General features: G+C 35.4%; 3 protein-coding genes across 15 annotated transcripts in view; 1 reads left to right on the forward strand and 2 right to left on the reverse strand.

Moving 5' to 3' along the window:
* Positions 1–2488: 2488 nt before the first annotated feature.
* On the reverse strand, positions 2489–8348 carry LOC123869770 (39S ribosomal protein L46, mitochondrial). Its single transcript, XM_045912787.1, has 6 exons — positions 8158–8348; positions 7014–7176; positions 6028–6161; positions 5117–5259; positions 4207–4332; positions 2489–2692 (listed from the first exon to the last, which is right to left on the reverse strand). The coding sequence occupies exons 1-6, from the start codon at positions 8216–8218 to the stop codon at positions 2546–2548; spliced, it is 774 nt and encodes a 257-aa protein (XP_045768743.1). The 5' UTR covers positions 8219–8348; the 3' UTR covers positions 2489–2545.
* A 1290-nt stretch (positions 8349–9638) lies between these two features.
* LOC123869771 (60S ribosomal protein L9) lies at positions 9639–10889 on the forward strand. The gene is made up of 3 exons (XM_045912788.1): positions 9639–9747; positions 9955–10203; positions 10535–10889. The coding sequence occupies exons 2-3, from the start codon at positions 9963–9965 to the stop codon at positions 10864–10866; spliced, it is 573 nt and encodes a 190-aa protein (XP_045768744.1). The 5' UTR covers positions 9639–9747; positions 9955–9962; the 3' UTR covers positions 10867–10889.
* A 617-nt stretch (positions 10890–11506) lies between these two features.
* Positions 11507–23333, reverse strand: part of LOC123869765 (disks large 1 tumor suppressor protein) — a 33330-nt gene continuing 21503 nt past the window's right edge. For 9 of the 13 annotated variants that reach the window (XM_045912771.1, XM_045912769.1, XM_045912776.1 and 6 more), the window contains 7 exons: positions 22382–22423; positions 19896–19964; positions 17224–17373; positions 16104–16276; positions 15010–15119; positions 14656–14747; positions 11507–13961 (listed from right to left, as the gene is read on the reverse strand). In XM_045912771.1, the coding sequence (XP_045768727.1) occupies positions 13855–13961; positions 14656–14747; positions 15010–15119; positions 16104–16276; positions 17224–17373; positions 19896–19964; positions 22382–22423 (743 nt within the window). In that variant the 3' untranslated portion in view covers positions 11507–13854. The remainder of the gene's footprint in view (positions 13962–14655; positions 14748–15009; positions 15120–16103; positions 16277–17223; positions 17374–19895; positions 19965–22381; positions 22424–23333) is intronic. The other 4 variants (XM_045912772.1, XM_045912777.1, XM_045912773.1 and 1 more) reach the window with 2 other exon arrangements.

Consider the following 23333-nt stretch of genomic DNA (forward strand, 5'->3'; position numbering starts at 1 on the left):
TACCAACTACACACGTACCAATCTCCAACTCCAACTAACAATCCTACCAGCTATTGAACATTCTAATACCCCTTTTCGCCAACTTACAATCCTACCTAATGAACATTGTATATTACTCCTTCTCTCCTTCAAGCTTCAACAAATCAAGCGGTAACCACGCCGGAACAGCTTCTTACTCTATACCAAGTTCAAGTTCAGCCGTGTATTGCAGCCATTTTTGGGATGCTTCTGCCAAATGCCAGCTTGATGCATCAGATTCGGTCAATCATCATGCCAGAACACTCAACCAAGCGTTGGTCAACTTTTAGAACATCGGAGATTGTGCTAGATCTTGTACTTCGTTGGCCCGTTGTCATTTTACTATCGGACTAAATAGTCGAAATTCTAGGGACTCATACGAAGCGATTCGATTGTTTATAACACACATTGCTAGAATAGGAAAAGCCCTTCTGGTTTCCGTTTTCCCCTCCAATTACAATATTACCTATTCTAAGATCCTACCTACCTAGATACCTTCAAAAGAGGAGAGAACCTTCTAGGCAGGCACGCTGTGCTTTAAAATAGTCTGCATCATCACCTATTATTTGGTGTGGTTGCTGTCAAGCCTAACAGAAAAAGTTTGGGTTAGGGATACGGCAATAAGAGCAACGAGTGGGGTTTGAACTTCGAACCAAATTTCCTAATAATAATAATTTACCTAAATGCGAGTTGGAAGTTGGTACGCGTGTAGACGCTTTTAACCCATTTACACAAGGTGAATTAAACTTTCATCGCGCGCCGATAAACTCAAACTTCAAAAGCAATCCTGTGCCCATTGCAGTCTAAATATAGTACGAAGAAAAAAGCATCAATTTTACAGAGGCACTTATAAGGTTCAATTTAGAATCACTTTATAGCGTCTGGCCGCGCAAACTCCGTGATGGAGAATAGGGTTACTACTAATTGTGTGTTGCTTTGAATTTGTGGGCAGGTATACCATTTAAGAGCGGTGATAGTCTAGTGGTATTTAAGTGTGGAAACCAGCCCAGAGAGAAGAAGAAGCCTAGTGGTAAAGAGCCTAATAGGCTACTAATAACGTGTAGGCTATTATGTACCTATTCTGAGCTACACTATATAGGTAATAATTAGAGGATGCCCGCGACTTCATCCGCGTGGATTTAGGTTTTTGAAGATCTCGTGGGAACTGTTTGATTTTCCGGGATAAAATGCCTATGTCAATTACAGGGACGCAAGCTGCCTCGGTACCTTTCATACAAATCGGTTCTCTCCGTCACTTACTCCATACAATCGTAGTTCCAATTTCATTTGAATATTAAGCAACTAAAGTCCATGGCAGACATATTCTAGAAACTAATATCTTTGCCTGTGGTGTTTTAGATTTTTCTAAAAATATGTAGGTAGTTTTAAAATTACAGGGGCACAAAGATTTGTATGTGAATGTTTAATAAGTATTCAAATGAAATTGGAACTACGTTTGTATGGAGCGAGTGCCGGAGAGACCCCTCTTAAGCGGATGGGTTTCTAGGAACCCCATGGGAACTCTTTGATTTTCCGGGATAAAAAGTAGCCTATGTCTGGGATATAAGCTAACCCTGTACCGAATTTTGTCAGAATCTGTTAAACTTTTGGGCCGTGAAAAGGTAGCACACAGACAGACAGAGAGATAGACAGACAGACAGACATACAAACAGACATACAGTCAGACAGACACACTTTCGCATTTATAATATTAGTATGAATATTTTTAGAAGGTAAAAGAGCCGTGATAGCCTAATGGTTAAGACATCCACCTCCGATTCGCGAAGTCGGAGGTCCAATCCCGGGCACGCACCGCTAACTTTTCGGAGTAATGTGCGTTTTGAGCAATTAAATATCATTTGCTTCAACCGTGAGGGATAATGTATGTCGTGAGAAAACCTGCAGAACCTGCTCGAGAGTTCTCCATAATGTCCTCAACGGTATGTGAAGTCTGCCAATCTGCACTGGGGCCGCGTGGCCTGACTGTGACCTAAAACCCTTCTCATTCTGAGAAGAGACCAGTGCTCATTAGTGGGCTTTAGTACTTACATAATTTCAGAATTTGCATAATAAAGCTGATAACCCTGACCGAGCACCGAAATCTGTTTACCCGTAAATCACGCCCATTGTTTGAATAATTTCTATTTCGAAGCATTCCCGTGAAGCGTCCGCGCCGGGATTCGCGCGAACCACGGCTTCACCGTAAACGTGGGAAGTGGCAGCTTACCTACTGCGCACTACGGACTCATGGTTCAATACAATAACAATTTTCAGCTTATTATTGTTTGAAATGCTTCCAAATTTAAACATAGGAAACTCGTTACAAAATGATACCAATCTAAAGAAATATTATGTATTACATTTATGAAATACTAGCTGATCCACCCGACCATACACCAACAAAACCGAACGCAAGTAGGTAATTAATGGTAATGGTAGGTATAATTTCTATAAAATCAAACAAAAATGGTCTAACTATATAAAGTTTATTATCGATAGAACTTAAATAAATAGATTACACAGTAAACTAATACGTCTCTTCTATTAGGAAGCCTTGGACTGTTTTATTGTACTTTTCAGGTAATATTTCAGTCAATTCATTTCTTGTTAACCAATTAGGTTTCGATTTTTTGTCGACTTCGCCGTCGTTGTAATTTGCGTAGTAGAAAAATACCTGTAAAATAAATCATGCTGTTATAAAATTAAGTTTTAAACCTATTAATTTTTTTTCACTCATCAATTTGAGACAGAAAAAAGAAAAAGTTGAAAAAGGATCGAAAATTCGCTCTATAATAGAGATCTCTGTTAGTAACCCCCTGGTAGTGAGAAATGTTGACTTTTAGGGTTCCGTACCGGCATTACTAAGCTTCCGCTGTCCGTCCATCTTTTAGTGGGTTGTATCTCGTGAACCATAGTAGTTAAGTATAGACAGTAGAAATTTTCTCAGAATGTGGTACTATAGTGCTACTTTAACAAAAAATAATAAAATTTAAAAATGCCAGCCATGAAAATTTGAAAAACCAAAGTGTTATTTCTAGTAAGATGGTACGGAACCCCTCGTGAGCGAGTCCAACTCGCACTTGACCGATGTTTTTGCATACTTCGAACTTGAGTTATATAAAATTGTTTGAACTAATCACTTAAATGGGTAATCGAGCTTCGTTGTGTAGGTAGATACATGCCCTCGATATCTGTAAGAGCGTCAAGCTGTCTGCCTTGTTTATTTCATTTATCAATAATATTTTGACGTTATTGGTAAAAACCCTGAGTGGATTTTACACTCTTATCAAGGTTCCAAAGGTCATACGTATTAAATAGTATTTGAAAATATAGATTATAGGTACCTATTAGATGTAAGCTTTTGATCTCGACTTTGCTCGTGAATTTGGATTAATTTGGGTGTGGTTAATTCTACACAATATCCAAAATAAACCACTTAAATCTAGGTCTAAATTATTAGTGCTATCCTTTTCAAATCCTTGGAATCAGAAGAGCGCCATGCTGTCTGCCCCGTTTATCATTTCTTTTATCAATAATATTGTTTTAATGCTGGTAAAAACCCTGAGTGGATTTTACACTCTTATCAGAGTTCCGTAAGTCAGATGATACTTTGACGTAGATAGTTTATCAAATATAACTTACTAGCTGATGCCCGCGACTTCGTACGCGTGGATGTAGGTTTTTAAAAATGCCGTGGGAACTCTTTAATTTTCCGGGATAAAAAGTAGCCTATGAGCTAATCCAGGGTATAATCTATCTCCGTTCTAAATTTCAGCCCAATCCGTTTAGTAGTTTTTGCGTGAAGGAGTAACAAACATACACACACACATACATACACACAAACTTTCCCCTTTATAATATTAGATGTGTGTACACACATACACACAAACTTTCCCCTTTTTAAAATATGAGAGTGATAGGTATTCGCGACTTCATCCGCGTGGAATTCACAAACTTCAAACCTCTATTTTGCCCCCTTTAGGCTTGAATTTTTAAAATCTTTTCTTAGCGGATGTCTAAGTGAGATAACTTGCACCCAGGCAGCTTGGGAATAGGCTATTTTTATCCTGGAAAATCAAAGAATTCCCACAAGAATTTTAATAAACCTAAATCCACTGAGATAAGTCACAGGCATTATCTAGCCCCAAACTTACCTTGAACCATGTATAATAAATGCAATAAAGTTACCTTAGCACCAGATTTTCCATTGATTTCTGCAGGGTATTTGTACTTATAGAAACCACATGGGGCATTTGAGAGGAATTTCACCTTTAGTTCAGAGCCACACTGCTCTGACAATACTCGCTCTGCAGTCTATGAAAGTTAGACAAACATTAGTTATCCGTCGATATTTCGGCTATAATTACGCTTTTTAGTAGTGATTCATTCATTCATAATGTTATGTCAAACCTAGTGCCATTCAAATTAGGCGAAAAAATAATAATGAAATAAAAAGCATCAAAAACTCAACGGTTTAGGAAGTGAACTGAGTTGTAGGTTTAAACTTTAAATCCCATTAATTAGTCTTGTAGGGAATGGAACGCATTCAAAAGCTACGAGCTATTATCTTAAGTCGCTTGCGTGCGAAATTAAAAATGGTATAAAAACATCGCTACGAACTCAATTATTGAAATTTTCTGATATTTGCTGGGCTGCTGAATTTGTGATATTTTTACTACAACAATGCAATTTAGCTAACACCGAATATATCGGCAAATCAGCGGTGATTGCGATTGTCTCAATGTAGCTGTCATTTTACCGTAATCGACCAGCAGCTTTACACTGTTGGAGGTAAAAGGGTGTATGAGTGAGACAGAATGTTTAGCACTGCTTCCTTTCGATTCGTTTCCTTATTGGCATGAGTTATATCCAAATCTTAGGTATTATGCGTACAAAATGACTTCTCACGCGCCATTTTAACTTTATTTTAAAGGTGAACCGTAATTTTGAGATGACAGTTGAACTTTAGAGTTAAAATGGCACAAGAGAAGTCATTTTGTATGGGCTATACAAGCATTCCTGATGTTCCATCCCGTTTCGTGTCTCTTTAAGTCTAATCTATTTTACCAAGATTGAAGTATAAGATTAAACCATTCACCTGTCGTAGAGTTTCTCCTTCCCGCCACAATCCCTGTGGCAAGATAGTTTTAACATCATTTCCAAGTTTCTGATTTGTAACTAGTACCAGATGCCTTTGGAGACATCTATCAGGGGTACTTTTTATTCCTTTTTTATCCGCTTCTGAAATGTGACAACGGATAACACCAGTATGTTAAAATGTTAAATTAAAATATGCCTAACATTTAGTGCTCAGGTACATCACACTAATATTATAAAGGCGAAAGTTTGTATGTGTGTGTGTGTGTGTGTGTATGTTTGTTACTCCTTCACGCAAAAACTACTGGACGGATTGGGCTGAAATTTAGAATGGAGATAGATTATACTCTGGATTAGCACATAGGCTACTTTTTATCCCAGAAAATCTAAGAGTTCCCACGGGATTTTTAAAAAACCTACATCCACGCGAACGAAGTCGCGGGCATCAGCTAGTAGATAATACATTACACTAATTTTTATTTCACTTCAATAATTTTTACATACAATAGGCATTACAGAAGTTAAGGACTGTTAGAATTTTTTACACTATTTGCGTGATGGGATAGTGTCATGTTTAGCACCGGCTTTTGGTGAATTAATGAGCGTTAGTGGTTTCTAATGATTTATTTTAAAAGCACAATTTATTTTAACTAATTTTACATTTTATTACATTTTACTAACAGCAGCAAAAGAGGAATTTGATGAAGGAAAATGAGGAATATCACAAATACATCATAAATCCGCTTTAATAATATGTCATCTTTCATGTAACACATAGTATGCTACAATTATGCTGAAATGGGGATGATGCCTATGTCTTACTAAGCAAGTGTTTTGACGTTTGATAAAAAGTCGCTGATTTGACGAGTAATCATCATCCCTATTCCGCGTTACCAAAGCTAATGTAGTTACCTGTTATGATATCTGCAAACTTGAACTGATTCAATTCATCAGTGGAAGCATCCTCAAAATCCTGAGCAGTTATTTTGCTTACAGTATCCAAGTCCACATCCACTGCTTCATTCTTAAGCAGCTCTGCTTGAACCCTGAAATATATTAGGGTGCCATTTATAATTTTTATTAAGTACTAGCTGATGCCCGCAGCTTCGCCCGCGTGGATTGGTCAGATTCCCTGCAGCATCAGGATTGAGGAGTTGGACTCCAAATTTTTTATGAAACAATGTCGCAAAGTTCCTCTATCGATTAAAAAAGAAATGACGCAAATCGGTTCAGAAATCTCGAAGATTTTGGTGTACATAGGTAGAAAAACACAACTCCCTTTTTGAAAGTCGGTTAAAAAAGTAGCCTATGTTACGCCCTGGTCAATCCTCTACTTGTCTGTGAAAATCCCGTCAAAATCGGTTCAGCCGTTCCCAAGATTAGCCTTTTCAAACAGACAGACAGACAGACAGACAGATAGACAGACAGACAAAAATTTTAAAAACGTGTGATTCAGTGTTGGTATCGTTCAAATAACCATATGAGCTTAATATGAGGTAGTTATTTCGAAATTACAGACAGACACTCCAATTTTATTTATTAGTATAGATAGCATTTTGGTCCACTGATTCACTCTAGCGAACTATAGCCTAGAGTCTAGATGATGCCCGCGAATTTGTTCGTGTTTAAAAATCCAATGGGAACTCTTTGATTTTCCAGGACAAAAAGTAGCCATCCCTGGAATATAACCTAGCATTTTATGAAACTTTCACAGAATCCGTTAAATCGGAAAGCTTGTAGACAGACAGACACAATTTCACATTTATAATATTAGTATGGATATAGATTATAAGGATTCTGTAGTGAAACAAGAAACCCATGTTTCATTACAGAACCTTCTCAGCCATTTTATTTTTCATTAAATATAGCATAAAGGAGGAGTATAAAAACTGGCTTACTTATCACTTTCATGTCTCAATTCATGGTCTGATTTAAGACTTTTTTCAATTTCAATTGTCCATAACAAGTCTTTGAACTTCTTTTGAATTTCATTAAGAGGTGGGGTCACAACTGGTAAGCGTTCAATGCACACACCTGCTACAATATCCCATGATGATTTTGCTGTAAAAAAATATAAGGCTTTTTTTAATAAAGCAGTAGTGAGAAAATGGATAGAATAGAGATGTGAAATGATTAGCACTACAGCTCATGAACATTGTATCAGAGGAACTACCAACCCATTGATAACTAAAAAAAATTAGTTTTTAAAAATTGGTTGATTAACCTCTTGAATAATCCCACTTTTAAAGTTTAGTGGCAACTAGTGGGAACATTGCCTAAAGGAGGTGGTTCGACAATTTAACCGTTTTGTGGTACTCTGAAGGGGTGGCATTTTACAAATCTGATCAGAGTATGTATAGCAAGATCTAAGCTTTTTGAAGATAGATCAGGTTATAAAGGATAAAATCATTGAACACACAACAAACTTCTTGGTAGCCAACATAATTCAATGGATCTGTATTTTGTTACAAATCACAAATCAATCACTGTTAGTATTCTTCCAACAGTCTGAGCACAATCAGTATCACACATCTCTCACAGTATTTACAATGCTTTGACAATGAAAAATACAACCAAACAAAACTCAGCTTTGTTGAACTGATTCTGATTGGATTACTGACTGGACGCAATAAGCTAACGTTACGAAAAAGTATAGACCACAGCCAGCTTTTAAGATATTAAGTAGGAATGATGATGATTAGGTTTTGTATTCCCCTGTGCAACTTAGGGCTGCACAGTAGTTTTCCATGGCTTTCCTTCACATGGTCCCATAAGAGTCTAACTTTTATAAAGTCTGCCTATATGGAATAAGGACGACTACTACAATAACATCAAGTAGGCTTCAACATGCAACCAGCAACCTTTTTTTGTATTTTATATAGTTAGGTAGGGTACCTACCTATCTTTTATGATATATTTTTATTATTACAAAAAATAATTGACGACCGATACAAGATATATTTTAACGTGCTATGATATTATAAAGAACTACTTATTGTAATATAGAAAGCAATGTTAAAGATTTAGCTTGACCTAGGTTACCTCTAGTAATAACTTTGTGCCCTAAAAAAACTTCAGCAACAATAAGTTTTCTTAAAAGCATTCTAAGGAGACCAATGGAATGGCGCTTAAGCCTTTAGTTTTATATAAAGGTATCTTATTTAAAACTTATTTTCTAATTATTTTAAGTGATTTTAGGTTACTTTTATGTTTTTTTTTCTGATTTGACATTGACAAGTTTTGACAACTGACAACCTTTTAAAATTAAATAAATTATCTAATAATAATTCCTGATTGTTCGCACATTGTAAGTAATACTTTTCACGAATACATTATATTTTATTATTTTTATGACATTTAAAAAAAAATATTATATGAATTGTCATGTAAATTATTTTGATTACTGAACGAATAATTTAGTATATTCTGTGTGTGTCATGGTGTCAGATGGCGCGTCACTACGTGTGCGATGTTGCTAGACTTTAATTATAATTCTTTGAGGCTTATGCAAGAATCGATTAAATATTTTATTACAATCGAGTCATTAATTTAAAGAAAGTAAAATTAATTCATTAATTCATTTCGGAATACATACATAAATTTAACCAAAGTTGAAAATAAAAGAATAATATATACCTAAAGAATATTAACTATATATGTAATCTATACATTGGTAATTATTTAGTTACCCTAAATATAGATATTTATATTGGGAAAAACTTATCACTAAAAATGTTGACTATTACCTCGGTGAAAGGCTAAGCTTAGCCGTTGAGCTAAAACACGCCAGCTCTTGTGTCACCAGACGCGTGGATCAGCTTTCAGTACACGACGTTTATAAAAGCTTTCATGTCTACTAATGACCAAGAGCCCAGAGTCTCAAATTGCAAAAACCAGTTTGATTCTCAAACGCAGGCAAGTGGTCACACGGAGCACTATCCAAACGAGAATCGTCCCTAAGCTATGAGATGGCCAGTAACCCAACTCCTTTTTTGGGTACCGCCAAAATTCAGGCTTTATCCGTATCAAGGGTATATTGCGCTACGAGGTCACCGTGTGTCAAGATAACACGTAGTTTGTTCCAAAGACCCTGACCTTCTATAACTAGAAAGCCATAAGCCATAAAAAAATCTTACCAGGACAAGATTAGTATCAGCACTCCAGGCCAACTTCACTTCTGCAAGACTCTACTGCAACCTTAGTCGGACTAGTCAGATTAAGGATTTATCAGCTGATGAGAGTGGTAGAGCCAGAAGCAGAAGATAAGAAAGCCAGAAATGCAATGACTTAAGTCATTGCGCCGTACGTAATTGGAACGTATGCCAAATAGGTAATGTACCCATGTCAAATATAGTACCTATGTCAAATCCAACATTATATTATTAAATCTTATTTATGTGTTTCTGTCATCTATAATTTCCTCATACACCAGCTGTTTTGCAATGGATGTAAATAAATGGTTTTATTTACCAGTTAAGATAAAGTAATCCCAGGTACTCAGAATCAATTCTGGTTTCGATTATTTAAATTCTAATTAATCGATACACCATAAAATATACATATAAAAACTGTTAGTAATAGTTTGAGCTGGCAACATTATTCTGCCTTTTCCGGCTATCGGTGTCACTGAAAGTAAGCATAAATTTTTTGCCGAATTCAAAATCTAAATTAATCTCTCAAAATTCTGCGTAGTTCTGTAATTGTGTGCAATTATGAGTGCAGTGCATTGATATCCATATGTTTTAACTTATATTTCGAAGTTTTTTTTACAAAAACTGTTCATTCTTAGTGTCAAAGTTATTTTAGGTTATGTTGATCGAAATAATATTTTATTTTTAGGCCACAACATGAAGCAAATCGTTGCAAATCAAAAAGTGAAAATCCCTGATGGATTGACTGTTCATGTGAAATCCCGTTTAGTGACAGTGAAAGGTCCTCGAGGAGTTTTAAAGAGGAACTTCAAACACTTGGCTGTTGATATTCGCATGGTAAACCCAAGGGTTTTAAAGGTGGAAAAATGGTTCGGATCAAAGAAAGAACTCGCTGCTGTAAGAACAGTGTGTTCTCATGTTGAAAACATGATCAAAGGTAAGGTTATTTATTTATTTTGTTATTGTGTAGGTGCATCATAATAGGCAGGAAAACTTACACTTAGGGACTTAAGCCATATTTCTTATTTATTATTTCTGCTGCCATACTATATAATAGACATAGCTCCTTATTTCTAATGTAAGAAATTGTTTTCTTTTTAATCAATATTAAAGAATTAATAACCATTTTCAGGTGTGACCAAGGGATTCCAATATTTCTTATTTATTATTTCTGCTGCCATACTATATAATAGACATAGCTCCTTATTTCTAATGTAAGAAATTGTTTTCTTTTTAATCAATATTAAAGAATTAATAACCATTTTCAGGTGTGACCAAGGGATTCCAATACAAAATGCGTGCAGTATATGCCCATTTCCCCATTAACTGTGTTACAACTGAAGGCAATTCAGTCATTGAAATCCGTAACTTCCTTGGAGAGAAATACATCAGAAGGGTAAAGATGGCACCTGGTGTGACCGTTGTAAACTCCCCTAAACAAAAGGATGAACTTATCATTGAAGGTAACTCCCTTGAAGATGTTTCAAGTTCAGCAGCTCTCATTCAACAGTCAACAACTGTCAAAAACAAGGATATCAGAAAGTTCTTGGATGGACTCTATGTATCTGAGAAAACAACTGTTTTATTGGATGAGATATAAGGACATTAAAGTTTTAAGCTGAATGAAGTTTTTAATTTTATAATCATATTATCTAGACTTACAACAGTTCAATATTATGCATTTAAAATAATTATTTTTAGTTTTCAAACTTCTAAATCAATTATTATCTCTACATGTCTGTATATATGCTTAGATAATTTAAACTGCAATGGGTTTTAATGCAGCTTTCACCAATAGATAAATTGATTGAAGAGGAAGGTTTATATTATCACTTGCTTTAACACTGCAAAGTTATATGTGTGTCAGAGATCAAACACTAGCGACCCTCGGATTGAGAAGAGCAAACAAGGCTATTAGTTTTATTTCTACACGCAAGCTACTTCGGTACCAAATTTCATACAAATCGGTTAAGTGGATGGGTCTTTAGGAATCCCGCGGGAACTCTTTGATTTTCCGGGATAAAAGTAGCCTATGTCCGTCCCTGGGATATAAGCCAACCCTGTACCAAATTTCATCAGAATCGGTTACACTGTTGGGCTGTGAAAAGGTAGCAGACAGACAGACAGATAGGACACACTTTTGCATTTATAATATTAGTATGGATATTTACTGAAATTTTTATAACAATGAACATAAATAGATAAGGAACAGGGTTTATGGATGTAGAAAAACAATGATAGAATTTTCAACGTAAATAATTTTATTCAAACTAGTCTATTGAACATCACTAACTGATAAACATTGTACATCTGCAAATATGGGAGTTTGGTAAAATGTTCAAGTTAACTAGGTGTTAAAACATTATTAATACTTACAATTTTATTAATATTATACACAAATTTAACACATTCCATTAATTTAATAGAATACCTACTTAGCACAAATTAATAAATACCTATTTAAATAAAACAAATCATAGTAATATTGTTAATACATCAGTGTAGTAACTTAAATTAAAATAATTATAACATGACAGATACACACGCAATAATCAAGTATCCACATTCAAGCCAAGTTCAAATAAGTTCATTATGATAAATATTACATAAAGTGAGTCAATATAAATGTATAGTTATTTACATTTATGTAAGGTCTTAAAATGAACCACATTCAAGTCACATCCATCAGTTAAGTAATTATAAAATTCATATGCCAATATGCCTTGTGTGATTTGAATATCTTTGGTAGCTATTGTGTAAAAATATAATAACACAAGCAAAGAATCGATGCTTGTCGCGATTCCGTAATGGATTGAGTAATATAAATCTATATTGTCATCATGCAAATAAAATAACCCTTAAATTGTATTAACATGGCATATGTATCATATTCATAATCTAAAAATAAAAATATAATCTATTCATATAATTTAAGTACAAGAGTAATGAATAACTGCTGTATAAAAAGAATTAGAGATGTTCAATAATTTTCGCATTTTGAAGCATATAGTGCTCGTGTTTCAGCGCCATATTTGCAGATGGGCATTCTATTACTCGTAAGAAAATAAAATTCTCAATAAATAAATGTCAAACACTATTGGTGAGACATTTCACACCATATTATAACACAATTTCTTACTATAAAAATGATCAACAAACAACTTTGCACCTCACCTAATTAAGTGTTAATGGATGTTGGTGTGCACAATGTCATGATGAGATTCAGTGGCTTCAATACGGATTGCCGCTTGAGCAAAAAATTCTGATTATACGACTTAGCCTAGCCATGCGGGACGCGTGAGGTGGGTTTCGACTACTGTATTATAATTTATAAAGTTTACAACTAGAACAATTGTCATATATTTCTCGTATCACCCAATATAGTGCACAATGTCCTTTGAGAATTACTTTTATTATCTGTGTACATAAAAGATTATAAATTATTATTATTAGTTAATGCTGACGAAAATTCACAATTTACTCTAGCAATCTGAGTTAACAAATTAACATGAACAATAATATCATTTTTTTCCTACAATATACAATTCATTTACATTCAATCGAAGCATATTAACTGGATTTCTCAATAAATAACTTTTTATTATATTTCCTTTTCGCGAAATATAAAACACTACCTATAAGATTTGCACAATAAACACAAGCGTAATTATTCTACAGTGAAAGCAATGGTATTATTAAACGGTTACCATTTCAGTTTGCGTGAAATGTTTCAAAAGACGAAACTTATGCTTAAACGATCTCCGCCTATAGACTACAATGCGTCAAATATAAAATCGTAAAATAAATAGATTTTAAAAAACGTGACTATCTAACGCGCTTTGTTTCTAATGACCGCGAAATATTGCTTATAGATGATGAATATGGGATTTCACATTGCTTCTTGCTCTCCTGTGGAATCCCATTGGCGAAATATGGATTAGAGATTCAAAGTTCTTGAACATGATATTGCTTGTGTGGATAAGTATGATTGCCGCTTTAATAGTACTTTGGTATTTGACTTTATTAAGTTAAAATATAATTTAAATTCAAGTCATGGATGTACTTAATATTATTAACTTTTGAATCTCTTTAGTCTTTATAGTGGCATTACAAGTACAGGTTCATCAAGTGATAATTTGCTATTTATTCTTTTAAATTAAATCTAAAACGAACAGTTTTGTTCGCTTGGGATAGTTCAACGCGTTGGTCAATTTATTTACTAACGTAATACAAATTCGCGTTTTCGGTCCTCAAACCTATCACATTATTCAACAAACGTAAGCTTCGTATCCAGTAGAAGCAGGCGCGTGCTGAGGCAGCTCGACTTGAGAGATCTTTTCGCGTTTGTTGAGCTTCTGTTCGAGCCGTTTATTTTGCGTTGTCTGCTGTCACGACGCCCGTATTAGCGGTCTGCTGCCATCGCGTGTCTGCAGAAAACTGGTTTGTGGTCAGCTCGCTTCTGCCTCAGGGTGGATAGCATTAGTTTGCCTTAATTCAACTGCTTCTATGGATATAAAGCTCCAGGGAAGTCAAATACCAGTGTTTGGGCCGCAGTAGGGTGGATGGGGAGGGGGTATGGCACGGGGGCTCACAGCGGGTCGCGGCGCGGCACCCACACGGTGGGCCCGCTCTCCGCAGTGATCACGGCCTTCACTTTCGCGTAGATCTCTTCCGGCGTATCGCCTGTCACTACCGCTGAAAATAAATGCATCAAGTCAGATACATATTCTCAATACCAGTAGAATGAAGAGATTGTTCCGGCCTTTCTGAAACGGCCGATTTTGTAGGGCAAATTGATTGAAACCGGAAATATACTAGCACTAGCTGATTCCCGCGACTTTAAATTTAAGTGTTTAAAAATGCCGTGGAAATTATTCGATTTTTTGGGTTAAAAAGTAGCCTACGTCACTCTCCAGGTCTTTAACTATACTCATGCAAAAAATCACGTCTATCCGTTGCTCCGTTGCAACGCGATTGAAGAAAAAACCAATAAACAAACAAGGACACTTCCGCATTTATAATATGAGTTGGCTCATCAGAAGCATATCGGTTTTATACATTTAGTATGATCTGATTAGACGCGTTCAGATAATTCAAAAGAAAAGTGAATAGGCATCTTCTAGGCAGGCGCGCTCCACCTTAGGCTGCATCATCATTTACTATTTGGTGTGATTGCAGTCAAGCGCATGCCTATATAGTTAAAAAAACATAGTGGAGTGAGTGATGCCTTGCGTCGTATCTCTCTCTCGCTCTCTCTAACTATCTAGTATTATATCAGATAGAATTTTTTTGTCAAATCGATAGCTCAAAGGATGTCATAAATCACAACTTATTGAATGAGACAAGTATCCTCGGGTAGAAACATATTCAACCATAATTAAATACGAACCTGTAAAATATTCAGCGAATTCTTGCTCCATCTTCAGAGCGCGTTCGTACGTTTTTTTCGCTTGCTCTTCGGTCATTCGCTTCGTCATTTCCCTGTAAATAAATTGATTGAGTTTATTGTGGGCTTCTCAGAGCAGGGCTCGTTTGGAACCCTTGTAGCTTCAGTTTTAAGTTTACGTTATTAATTATCACCATTACATCAATTATTATTTAACAAATTCAACAATTGACAATCAAAAAGTATACTGTGGTACCTATTTAGAATTAATGAATTTGACTTTGATTTTATTACTTAAATGATAAATATAGAAGGTATGTAAATATTTTTTTTAATAAATACTTCAATCATACTCACATAATAGATTCTACACTCTTTGGTTTAATAAATATGGCAATAGGGTAAAGTTGCGCCACTTGTAACCTTTTGATGGCGTTTCCGCTTACGTCTAAAATGCAATGTTTGCCCTGAAACAAACAAATGAATTCTTTTTTACAGAATAATAGTTAGAGAACTGTGCTTGTCGTTATGGTTTCAGCCAGCATTTTGTATGTTATGATAATAATTATCATCATCAGAAAAATTCTCTACCAAGTCTTGTCCTGAGTTTCACCAACCCTTATTGCTTGATGGTCTTATTTGACGATGTCGTTCAGCTAAGTATATTTGTATGGGCAGTATCAAGCCATTGTTATACTTTCTAGACTTGTCTGTGGGATCGACGCGTAAAACGATAAGACAAAGGCATATCCCGCGAGTGAGCAAAACGAGAGCTGTAAGTAGATGCTTATAGTCTGCTATCTGAACCAATGTAGTGTACGTTACATACAATTTGTTTGAAACAAAATCACGGAACGCTTAATAGCACCTAACTTCCAAGTATCATCACAGAGGTTAAATAAATAGCGACTCTTGTTACAACGCAATAAAATATAATTCAGCTTGCATAGCGCTGCAGCTTAAAATTTCTTTACTTTATATCGCGTAAACTGGTAGCTCTATCTTATTTAAATAATTATATAATGAGAAGTCCTTAATCCTGACTGATGGACTCATAATGCCCAACCCAAACCCTTGAGAACATAGAAAGCTGAAATTGAAAGTGCACAGAGGTTCACACAGGTAATGTAGAAGACACAAGGAATATCCAGATTTTTCGAAATTCCCAAGGGAACGAAGCCAAGGGGCGATCTCTAATTAGAGAAAAGAGCTTCACGAGAGCCGTTGAAGGGATGCACCGCCGTAGGTATATTTTCGGGTTACATGACCAAGTGAACTCAAGTCCCGAACCTGACAAAATGCGCAAACGAATCGCCTTCTACTTCAAGCTGAATTTGTTTTAATTTGACCCAGAAGAGCATTGTTTTTAATAGAATTTTTGAATTTGCTGTTTAAAATTAAAAAGCGACTATAATACAGTCGCTATTGATCTTATAAAATACTAGGTATACCTTTTCGGCGACTTCTCTGACGGAGGCGACGGACGTCCCATAGAGGTTTTCGTTATACTGGCCGGCCTCGATGAACAGGTGGTTCTGTATATCGCGCTCCATTTGCTCGCGGCTGCCCACGAAATGGTAATCGCGCCCGTCGACTTCGTAGTCTCGTCGCGGCCGGGTTGTATCTGATAAGGAAGCAATTAGTATTAAGGCCGGCCGTATATTATGAGAAAATGGCGTTGATCTGATGTTTTTCTCTAAACTAAAGAGTATCTGCACCTTTTTCTCTTTAATATGCTAAAAAAGGACGGAAGATTAATTCTAAATTAAAAACTCTAAATTTTAGTGCTACTTTACAAATTTAAACTGACACCTAATCACGAGATTTGACAATTCTAAATTAAAATAAGTTGGTCTGTCCTCTTCTTATTACATTGGTAAGAAAAAGATGCTAAAATTTTGTTGCGATCAGTACCACTGTCAGAAACTGTTCCACTCACTCTACGAACACCAGAAGTGGATGTCCGATTCGGCAATATTCTAACAATCTGTGGTGTGGCTGCGGGTCTAGTACAAAATGTATGTTCAAAGTGTGCCTTCGGTCGCGCATCAAATATTGTTAATTTTTTTGACAGACAATTCCTGATAATAATATCTGACTGGCCAACCTTACTAACTTTCATCAAGATTCAAGATTTTTTATAAGCAGAAACATTTTTTACAATGATACGTTATTAAGTACATTGTCTAGTAGAAATGTTTCACCTTACATAATCGGGCATGCAAAATTTGAACAAAGTATAATTCATCAATTAAAATAAATGTTTGATTTAAAAAGGATTGAAAGTAAAAGACGCATAGAGTTCTGTTTCCGTAACCATGCTTATGAAAACTTGGATGTCAGTGGGGATTACCGACAGTATGCCGAAGTGAAAACTTAAACTCCTACTACCGAAATCATACTTGACATATTCAAAATTGAACCCTAATAAATTGTGTTAAGGAACAAATTTTAAAAGCTAATTAGCGCATCCGGACGCGGCCTTGAAGTTTTTAGCCATCTCAAAATCTCCCAGCGCGCGTAAAGATTTCACCTCAATAATTTACACAGCAAATTAATTACGTTACTCACGGGGCACGCAGCTTCCAAACTTATCGGGGAACTCTGATATGAGGTCGTCATTGATCCTGTCTTTGAGCGGGCCGAGGATTATCACCGGCCTCGTGTAATTGATCGTCAGCTGCTGGACTGTTTCGTACGACAAAACCGCTTCATCTTGACCTGTGAAATCCCGAAAAGTCAATCACAATGCAATTACTAAAGGCTACGAGTATTGGACGTCCCAAGCGAATTCGCGGTTTATTGTGGCGGGTATTGAGTATCTATCTATGGTTTCATTACACAAGTCAATGGCTTAGTTCACAATTCTGCCGTACTTTGACTAAAAAGGCGTAAACTGCAAAAAGTTGGTTTTGAGTTGACCAAAAAAGGTGGGGAATTTTCAAAATCTTGTTTCTATAAAGGAATGGCTACGTAAGACTCAGATTTTTAGTTTGGTCCTACGTAGCGAACTTTTTTAGAAACAACCGTTTTTCTAAAATCTCATATTTTTGGCGAAAAGTCTTAATTTTGCAGTTAACGATTTTTTATTTAACAAAATGATGGTAGAATTGTATTGATGAAATACGTATAATTATGTTAGTTCATAATTATTTCATCAATACAATTCTGTATACAGTGGCTTTTTTTTATATGTATAGCAATCATAGTTTACATGCAAATGTTTATGTGATATCATTTTTCTCTATCAGATTCTATATCCATAAAATTAGATGCAGATTTATTTTTGTTTGTGTTAAATTGAAAATAATGAATTGAAATTGGCACAAGTTTAAAAAAAAAACTATTTTTTTTAAACAACGAATTCGCTTGTTTCGGCTAAACTATGTCGCTCGTGCAGCCTGTCTTGGACATCTACGCATTAAATTCTCGTGAATTGCTCTAACGCTATCCCAAAACCTGTGAATTGACAAAAAGTGACTATTGTGACTTGTTATTCTAAAAACTTTGAGAGCATCCCAGTTGAATCGCTATAAGCAACTATTTATCTTTAAAATAGGTATTTTCTATTTAGCAATTTGTAGTTTTTTTTTTTGTATTATAATTATTACGTTATTCTATAGGTACTAGTTCCAAAAATATAATTCATAAGCTTCGAATTAATCGTGCAACGTGCTTCTATAACTATTTGCTATAGATAAAAAATATATTACCAAAAATATCAAATGGACGCAGTTGTGAACGTTTTCGTGTGTTAACAAACATCGAACGTATTTTTATTATTCCTATTCTCCTGTAGTAAAATGCCTAGTTAAAAATATAGTATTGGTAGTTCAAGAGCAGAGCCTTGTTGAAAACACACGAATATTTAACAGCGTCCTATCGACAAATAATAATATTTTACAAAGTCGTGTGCAATTCCTACAACCTTGATTATTTAGCTAGATAATTATAATATTTAACAAAACAATTCAGTGCTTTATAAAGCCAAACTAGGTAGCGGAGGAATCAATAAAGTGAAATGTTATAAAATATTCTAGGTAAATTTTAAAAATAATATTATTAAGCATTTGTTTTTCATATTTAGGAATATTTTGAAGAACAAAAATCTATGATTGCACCGCACCATTTGATTTTCTAAAGTTGATTTAAATTACTCAAAAAACACCCTAGCATAGTTTTTGTATAATAAAGAAGTAGATCTACTTAGCTATTACTAAAAAATATATTACATCGATATGAAGTAAAGTGGTAATTCTATTATGTAAAAGTGTATATACAAAATATATGCAATCTCTAACTTATATTGTCTCTTATATAAATGTGATATTTCTTACCTTTACGCATTGGAAAGTTTCGGTTAATACAAATAAGTGTTCACAAAATATTGACGTGAAATAAAAAAATACATACAATGCGTACCTACCTACAACTATCCCAATCTCAAATGGGAGAATCAGCGAATAAATGACATGCTTTGCAAAATTACTATTAAAACTGCAAATGAATTCAAAATTATTTTAAGATTAGAAATATAACACAGCCAGGATTAAAGTAATACTACAAATTAATAACTGTTGAAAGTAATTCAATAATTCTGGCCACAGCTGAACGAGTTCACTTCTATACACGGTCGTGCACGCTAAGGCATTTTTACTACAGCGTATCTCAACTTATAAAGCGACACAATATCTACATTCTGAATTAAACCAGCACAGCAAATCTGAAAAAATTAAAATAAGCCCGAATGGTATAGTAAAGAGACCAATATCTGTACATGCTCGTGAGAGATGTATCGCTAGAGGCTAGAGGCGAAGCGCGTAGCGTGCAGCATGCGCGGCGCCTGAAGCGTCACTACAGTGACAGAGGCGGCTCTTGTGTCCTCGTGTGCTTCCAGTGGCCCACTCTCCCTTCACAAGTTAATAATGACTGTATTGTTGTACTGTTCAACACATTGCGCCGACGGCCCGTTGGGACTAGAGAGCGCGACGTCGCATATCTAGTTCATCAATGAATCAAACTGGTGGGCTCGATGGTGGGTACAATCGTGTGCGGAGGCTATTAGAATCATCGCGTTGTATGAATTAGAAAAAATAACTAAACATAAACATATGACAAATAATAGAAAAATCGAGTGTTATTGAAATGAAAACTACGTTTCTAATTGATGATCATAACCAGAATGCGGGAGGTAAGGTATCGGCTACGGCACTCGCAAGCTACGCCTCACTCCCATAACTTACTCTCGTCCTCGAGATAAATGAGCGTTATCTCCTCCATCATGGGAAGTTCCACTCGATACAAGATTTCCCCTACACGTAGAAAAATTCACGTTATATACATTTAGAAGCACTCCACATTGCAAATTCTCCCTATGGAGGTCTAAATGGGAGTCTAGTTTTCGTTCGGTAAAAAAGTTACACACTATGATGATTCAAATGTGTCATTATTGTGGCATTGAATTCAATGTGTCTTCGAAGAATGTAGTGTCTAGCCGTAGTTCTACATTATGAGTAAGTAGTTCACGAAAAAAAATAGCAAATAAAAATGATGTATATAGTCGATAGGACGATGTTACGGGTATGTTCGGTTTGGCTTCAGTTAGGCAACTAGAAGCACGGGACGGCGGCCGGTCGTGTACCTATTAAACCAATCCGTGTGCTAGCTGCGGGCCTCAAACTGACCGCTCGCTACGACACCTAGGCGGCACAGAGTCTGTGACAATGTTGTTCAGTGCCAACTAACCACACAACCGCACAGCCAATAATAGTGCCGGTCTCTTTGCCGTATGTCGTGGACAAAGTGATTTATGAGGCATTTTGAATAATGCAAAGGGGAGTCCCGAAGTTTGAGTAGTGAAATGTCATTATTTATCACATTGGGGAGTATCGTTAATATTGCCTGAAGATAGTTTGTAATATTTTGATTAACATTTTCGGTAGCACTAAACCAATTATCGTGAATGTGCATTACAAGGTTAAAATTCGAATAAAATACAGCTTTGAGCGCTAAAGGTCTGAATTATACAGCCCAATAGTTTATTACGAGTGTTTATAATTGCCAGCACACTAGAAAATTGTTTTTTTTTTTAAAGATATACATAAAAAGAAAACCGGTAGACTACCGTCCGCAGGCTCGTGGCGCGTATAAAAAAATATTTGCTAAGATGTAAAGAAAGCTGTTTGCTTCAATTATAGAGCCCTAATTCTTGAACTCACTTCCATTTCGCGTGTAATTTAAATTCTTACTATCTAATCCTCAAAAAAAAAAAAGTAAATTAATTTACTCTTCCCTATAACTGCACGTAAAGTTTCGCTAATCAGTATTGCCCAATTCACCTTTGCATTATTCACATTGCCCAATGATGATTTATAATTCCATAATTATATTAATCACTTTACCCAAAACGTAAGTACGAATTTTACCTTTTTTTATATAAATATTAGGGGTCACTGGATGGTTATGTGGCAGGACACAATAGTTACTTGTTACTATAAGTTACAAACAAATGAAGATGACATAACTGGTCCTCGGGCCGCTTACACCACTTCATCAAGCAACAGTCATATTACGCATAAACTTCCAATTATATTGCTATAAAAATTATTCTATAATTAATTATGAAGCATTGTCATGCTTTCCATAGACACTACAAGCGTTAATTTACTCACACATATCCAATTTGAAATAATTGAAAAATTTATAACAGCAGAAAACCAATTCACTAAATACATCTTACACAAAATATAAAATTTTATTCTGTCACACAACTATGTATATTATTACGTGTAAAATTTCTTTTATAATTTTGATCTCTAAATGTAATTTAGAATTTTTACCTACCTAACACAAGGTAATTTGGAACAAAATGTTATAAATATGTTACGTCAAAATACCTTACTAATCATAATTCGAAGTGGGTGTACGTTTACCCAATTTGAAATCCTATCATGAATTGCGAGACACAAAATAACATGAACATGTATTGTCGTCAATTGAATGGTTAGAAGCACACAGCTTGAATAAAGACTTCATTATGTGACAATTATTAGCAGCCGCATGGATGTTGCATACAGTGGCGACGAAATCTTATCGATCGTGTAGTGTAATTTTATAGAAACACCTACTTTTATTTAATTCACTAAAAAGCGCAATATTTTTACAATCTGTACCTAACAATTCTCAAAAAAAAAACGAACAATGGATAATTAATTTATAACAAATAACAAATAGAATGTGAAAAGAATTTTAGTTCACAGTATTTTTGTCGCAAAAGAAGTTTAAAGTTTAAATAACTCACAATAAGAACTTTGTTCACACTACTGTGTCATTTTTTAAATCTTTGCTCATACACAGGTAATAAGAATTCTGCCTTGAAAAATATGAAAAAGACTACGAATTACAAGATTACAGTACCCGGCAAGATTGTACATTGAACTTTAGAAAGAGATTTCGGTTTCTTAGAGCGTTGTCTGTCGTTGAGACCGTCAAAACGTCACATAGGTATGAGTGACAGGGACGACACACTACGAAGCTGAAATCTCTTTCTGAAGTTCGATGTGCAATCTTCCTTACCTGGTACTGTAAGTTTTACTCATTAAAAAAATGATCAAAATCCTTGAAGAGTATTTCAAGATCGATAAGACAACGCGCGGCGTATAATGACCTACATACGAACAGCGGAATAGCGAAAGTAATAGACAAGTATGGAGACTGAATGTGCACTTACCGTCCGCGTTAGTGTCCTCTTGAGTATAACAAAGCATGAAAGCTGTAACAAAATGGTATATTACAACTTTAGTCCATCTCCACATTGCCATGTGAAGGTGCAAGCTTTAGAGCCAACACACAAAACTGCGCGAAGCTTTGTAAAAACTTACGAATTTCGATGTTCTGTAGCTTCGTAATAATAATTATAAATGCAACGCCTTTTTTCTACCCATGACACTGGGCAACGACGCCAAAAACACAAAATGCCAAATGACTTAAAACGGTACGCAAAATGCATTTGCATAACACGCGAAATATCGAATTGCGTAACGCCAGAAAACTACGAGACCTTTAAAAAGGAAGTCTCTAAGAACAGCATGCTTGAAGTACGAGGGTTTGGTATCTCTAAACATTTAAATTTTGGCATTGTGCTTGTTTAGTATTTTGCGTAAGTAATTTTTCATTATTGCAACGCAAAACGCCACGATTTTTACTTTTGCATTTTGCGTTTTTTGGCGTTGTGCGTCTAAATAAACAAACCTCAATAAGAATCAAGGCTCACGATCCCTGATGAATGGTTTGGTTGGTTATCAGACAGGCAAACAGGCAGCAGAGACCTTGCGGCGCGTAATCTCATTGCATCGCAGTTTTTTGTGTTGCAAATTCGTGTCGTATCGCAACGCAGTTTTGTGTTTCGGCCCTTTGAGTTAGTTATTTACTGTGAAAAGTCTTGCAGCGTGTTTCGTTCCCGAATTAATTAATTATATTATACACTTGTCGAACGATGGTTAATTTAGATAAAGACTCGTAATGACGACCCTTCTAAAGTTCTAAAGATAATTCAAGTTGTACAATTAATAAGGTCAAATAGAATTGTAATAATTTTTTTCTTTTTCCATGAATTTTTATGAAAATTGTAAATTGAATTAATTCCGAATACGTGTAAGTGAGCCTTTAGGCCAGCTAATCCC

This window comes from Maniola jurtina, chromosome 11 (genome assembly GCF_905333055.1).
Source record: "Maniola jurtina chromosome 11, ilManJurt1.1, whole genome shotgun sequence".
NCBI lineage: Eukaryota > Metazoa > Arthropoda > Insecta > Lepidoptera > Nymphalidae > Maniola > Maniola jurtina.

What these genes read in the sequence shown, in the direction of transcription:
- LOC123869770 (XM_045912787.1), bottom strand. Translation starts at nt 8,218, where the DNA reads ATGCTTTTAAGAAAACTTATTGTTGCTGAAGTTTTTTTAGGGCACAAA. An exon ending in TTGAGACATGAAAGTGATAA is followed by an intron (nt 6,162 to 7,013) that starts GTAAGCCAGTTT and finishes AATATATTTCAG; the next exon opens with GGTTCAAGCAGAGCTGCTTA. An exon ending in GTTTGCAGATATCATAACAG is followed by an intron (nt 5,260 to 6,027) that starts GTAACTACATTA and finishes GTCACATTTCAG; the next exon opens with AAGCGGATAAAAAAGGAATA.
- LOC123869771 (XM_045912788.1), top strand. Translation starts at nt 9,963, where the DNA reads ATGAAGCAAATCGTTGCAAATCAAAAAGTGAAAATCCCTGATGGATTG. An exon ending in TGTTGAAAACATGATCAAAG is followed by an intron (nt 10,204 to 10,534) that starts GTAAGGTTATTT and finishes AACCATTTTCAG; the next exon opens with GTGTGACCAAGGGATTCCAA.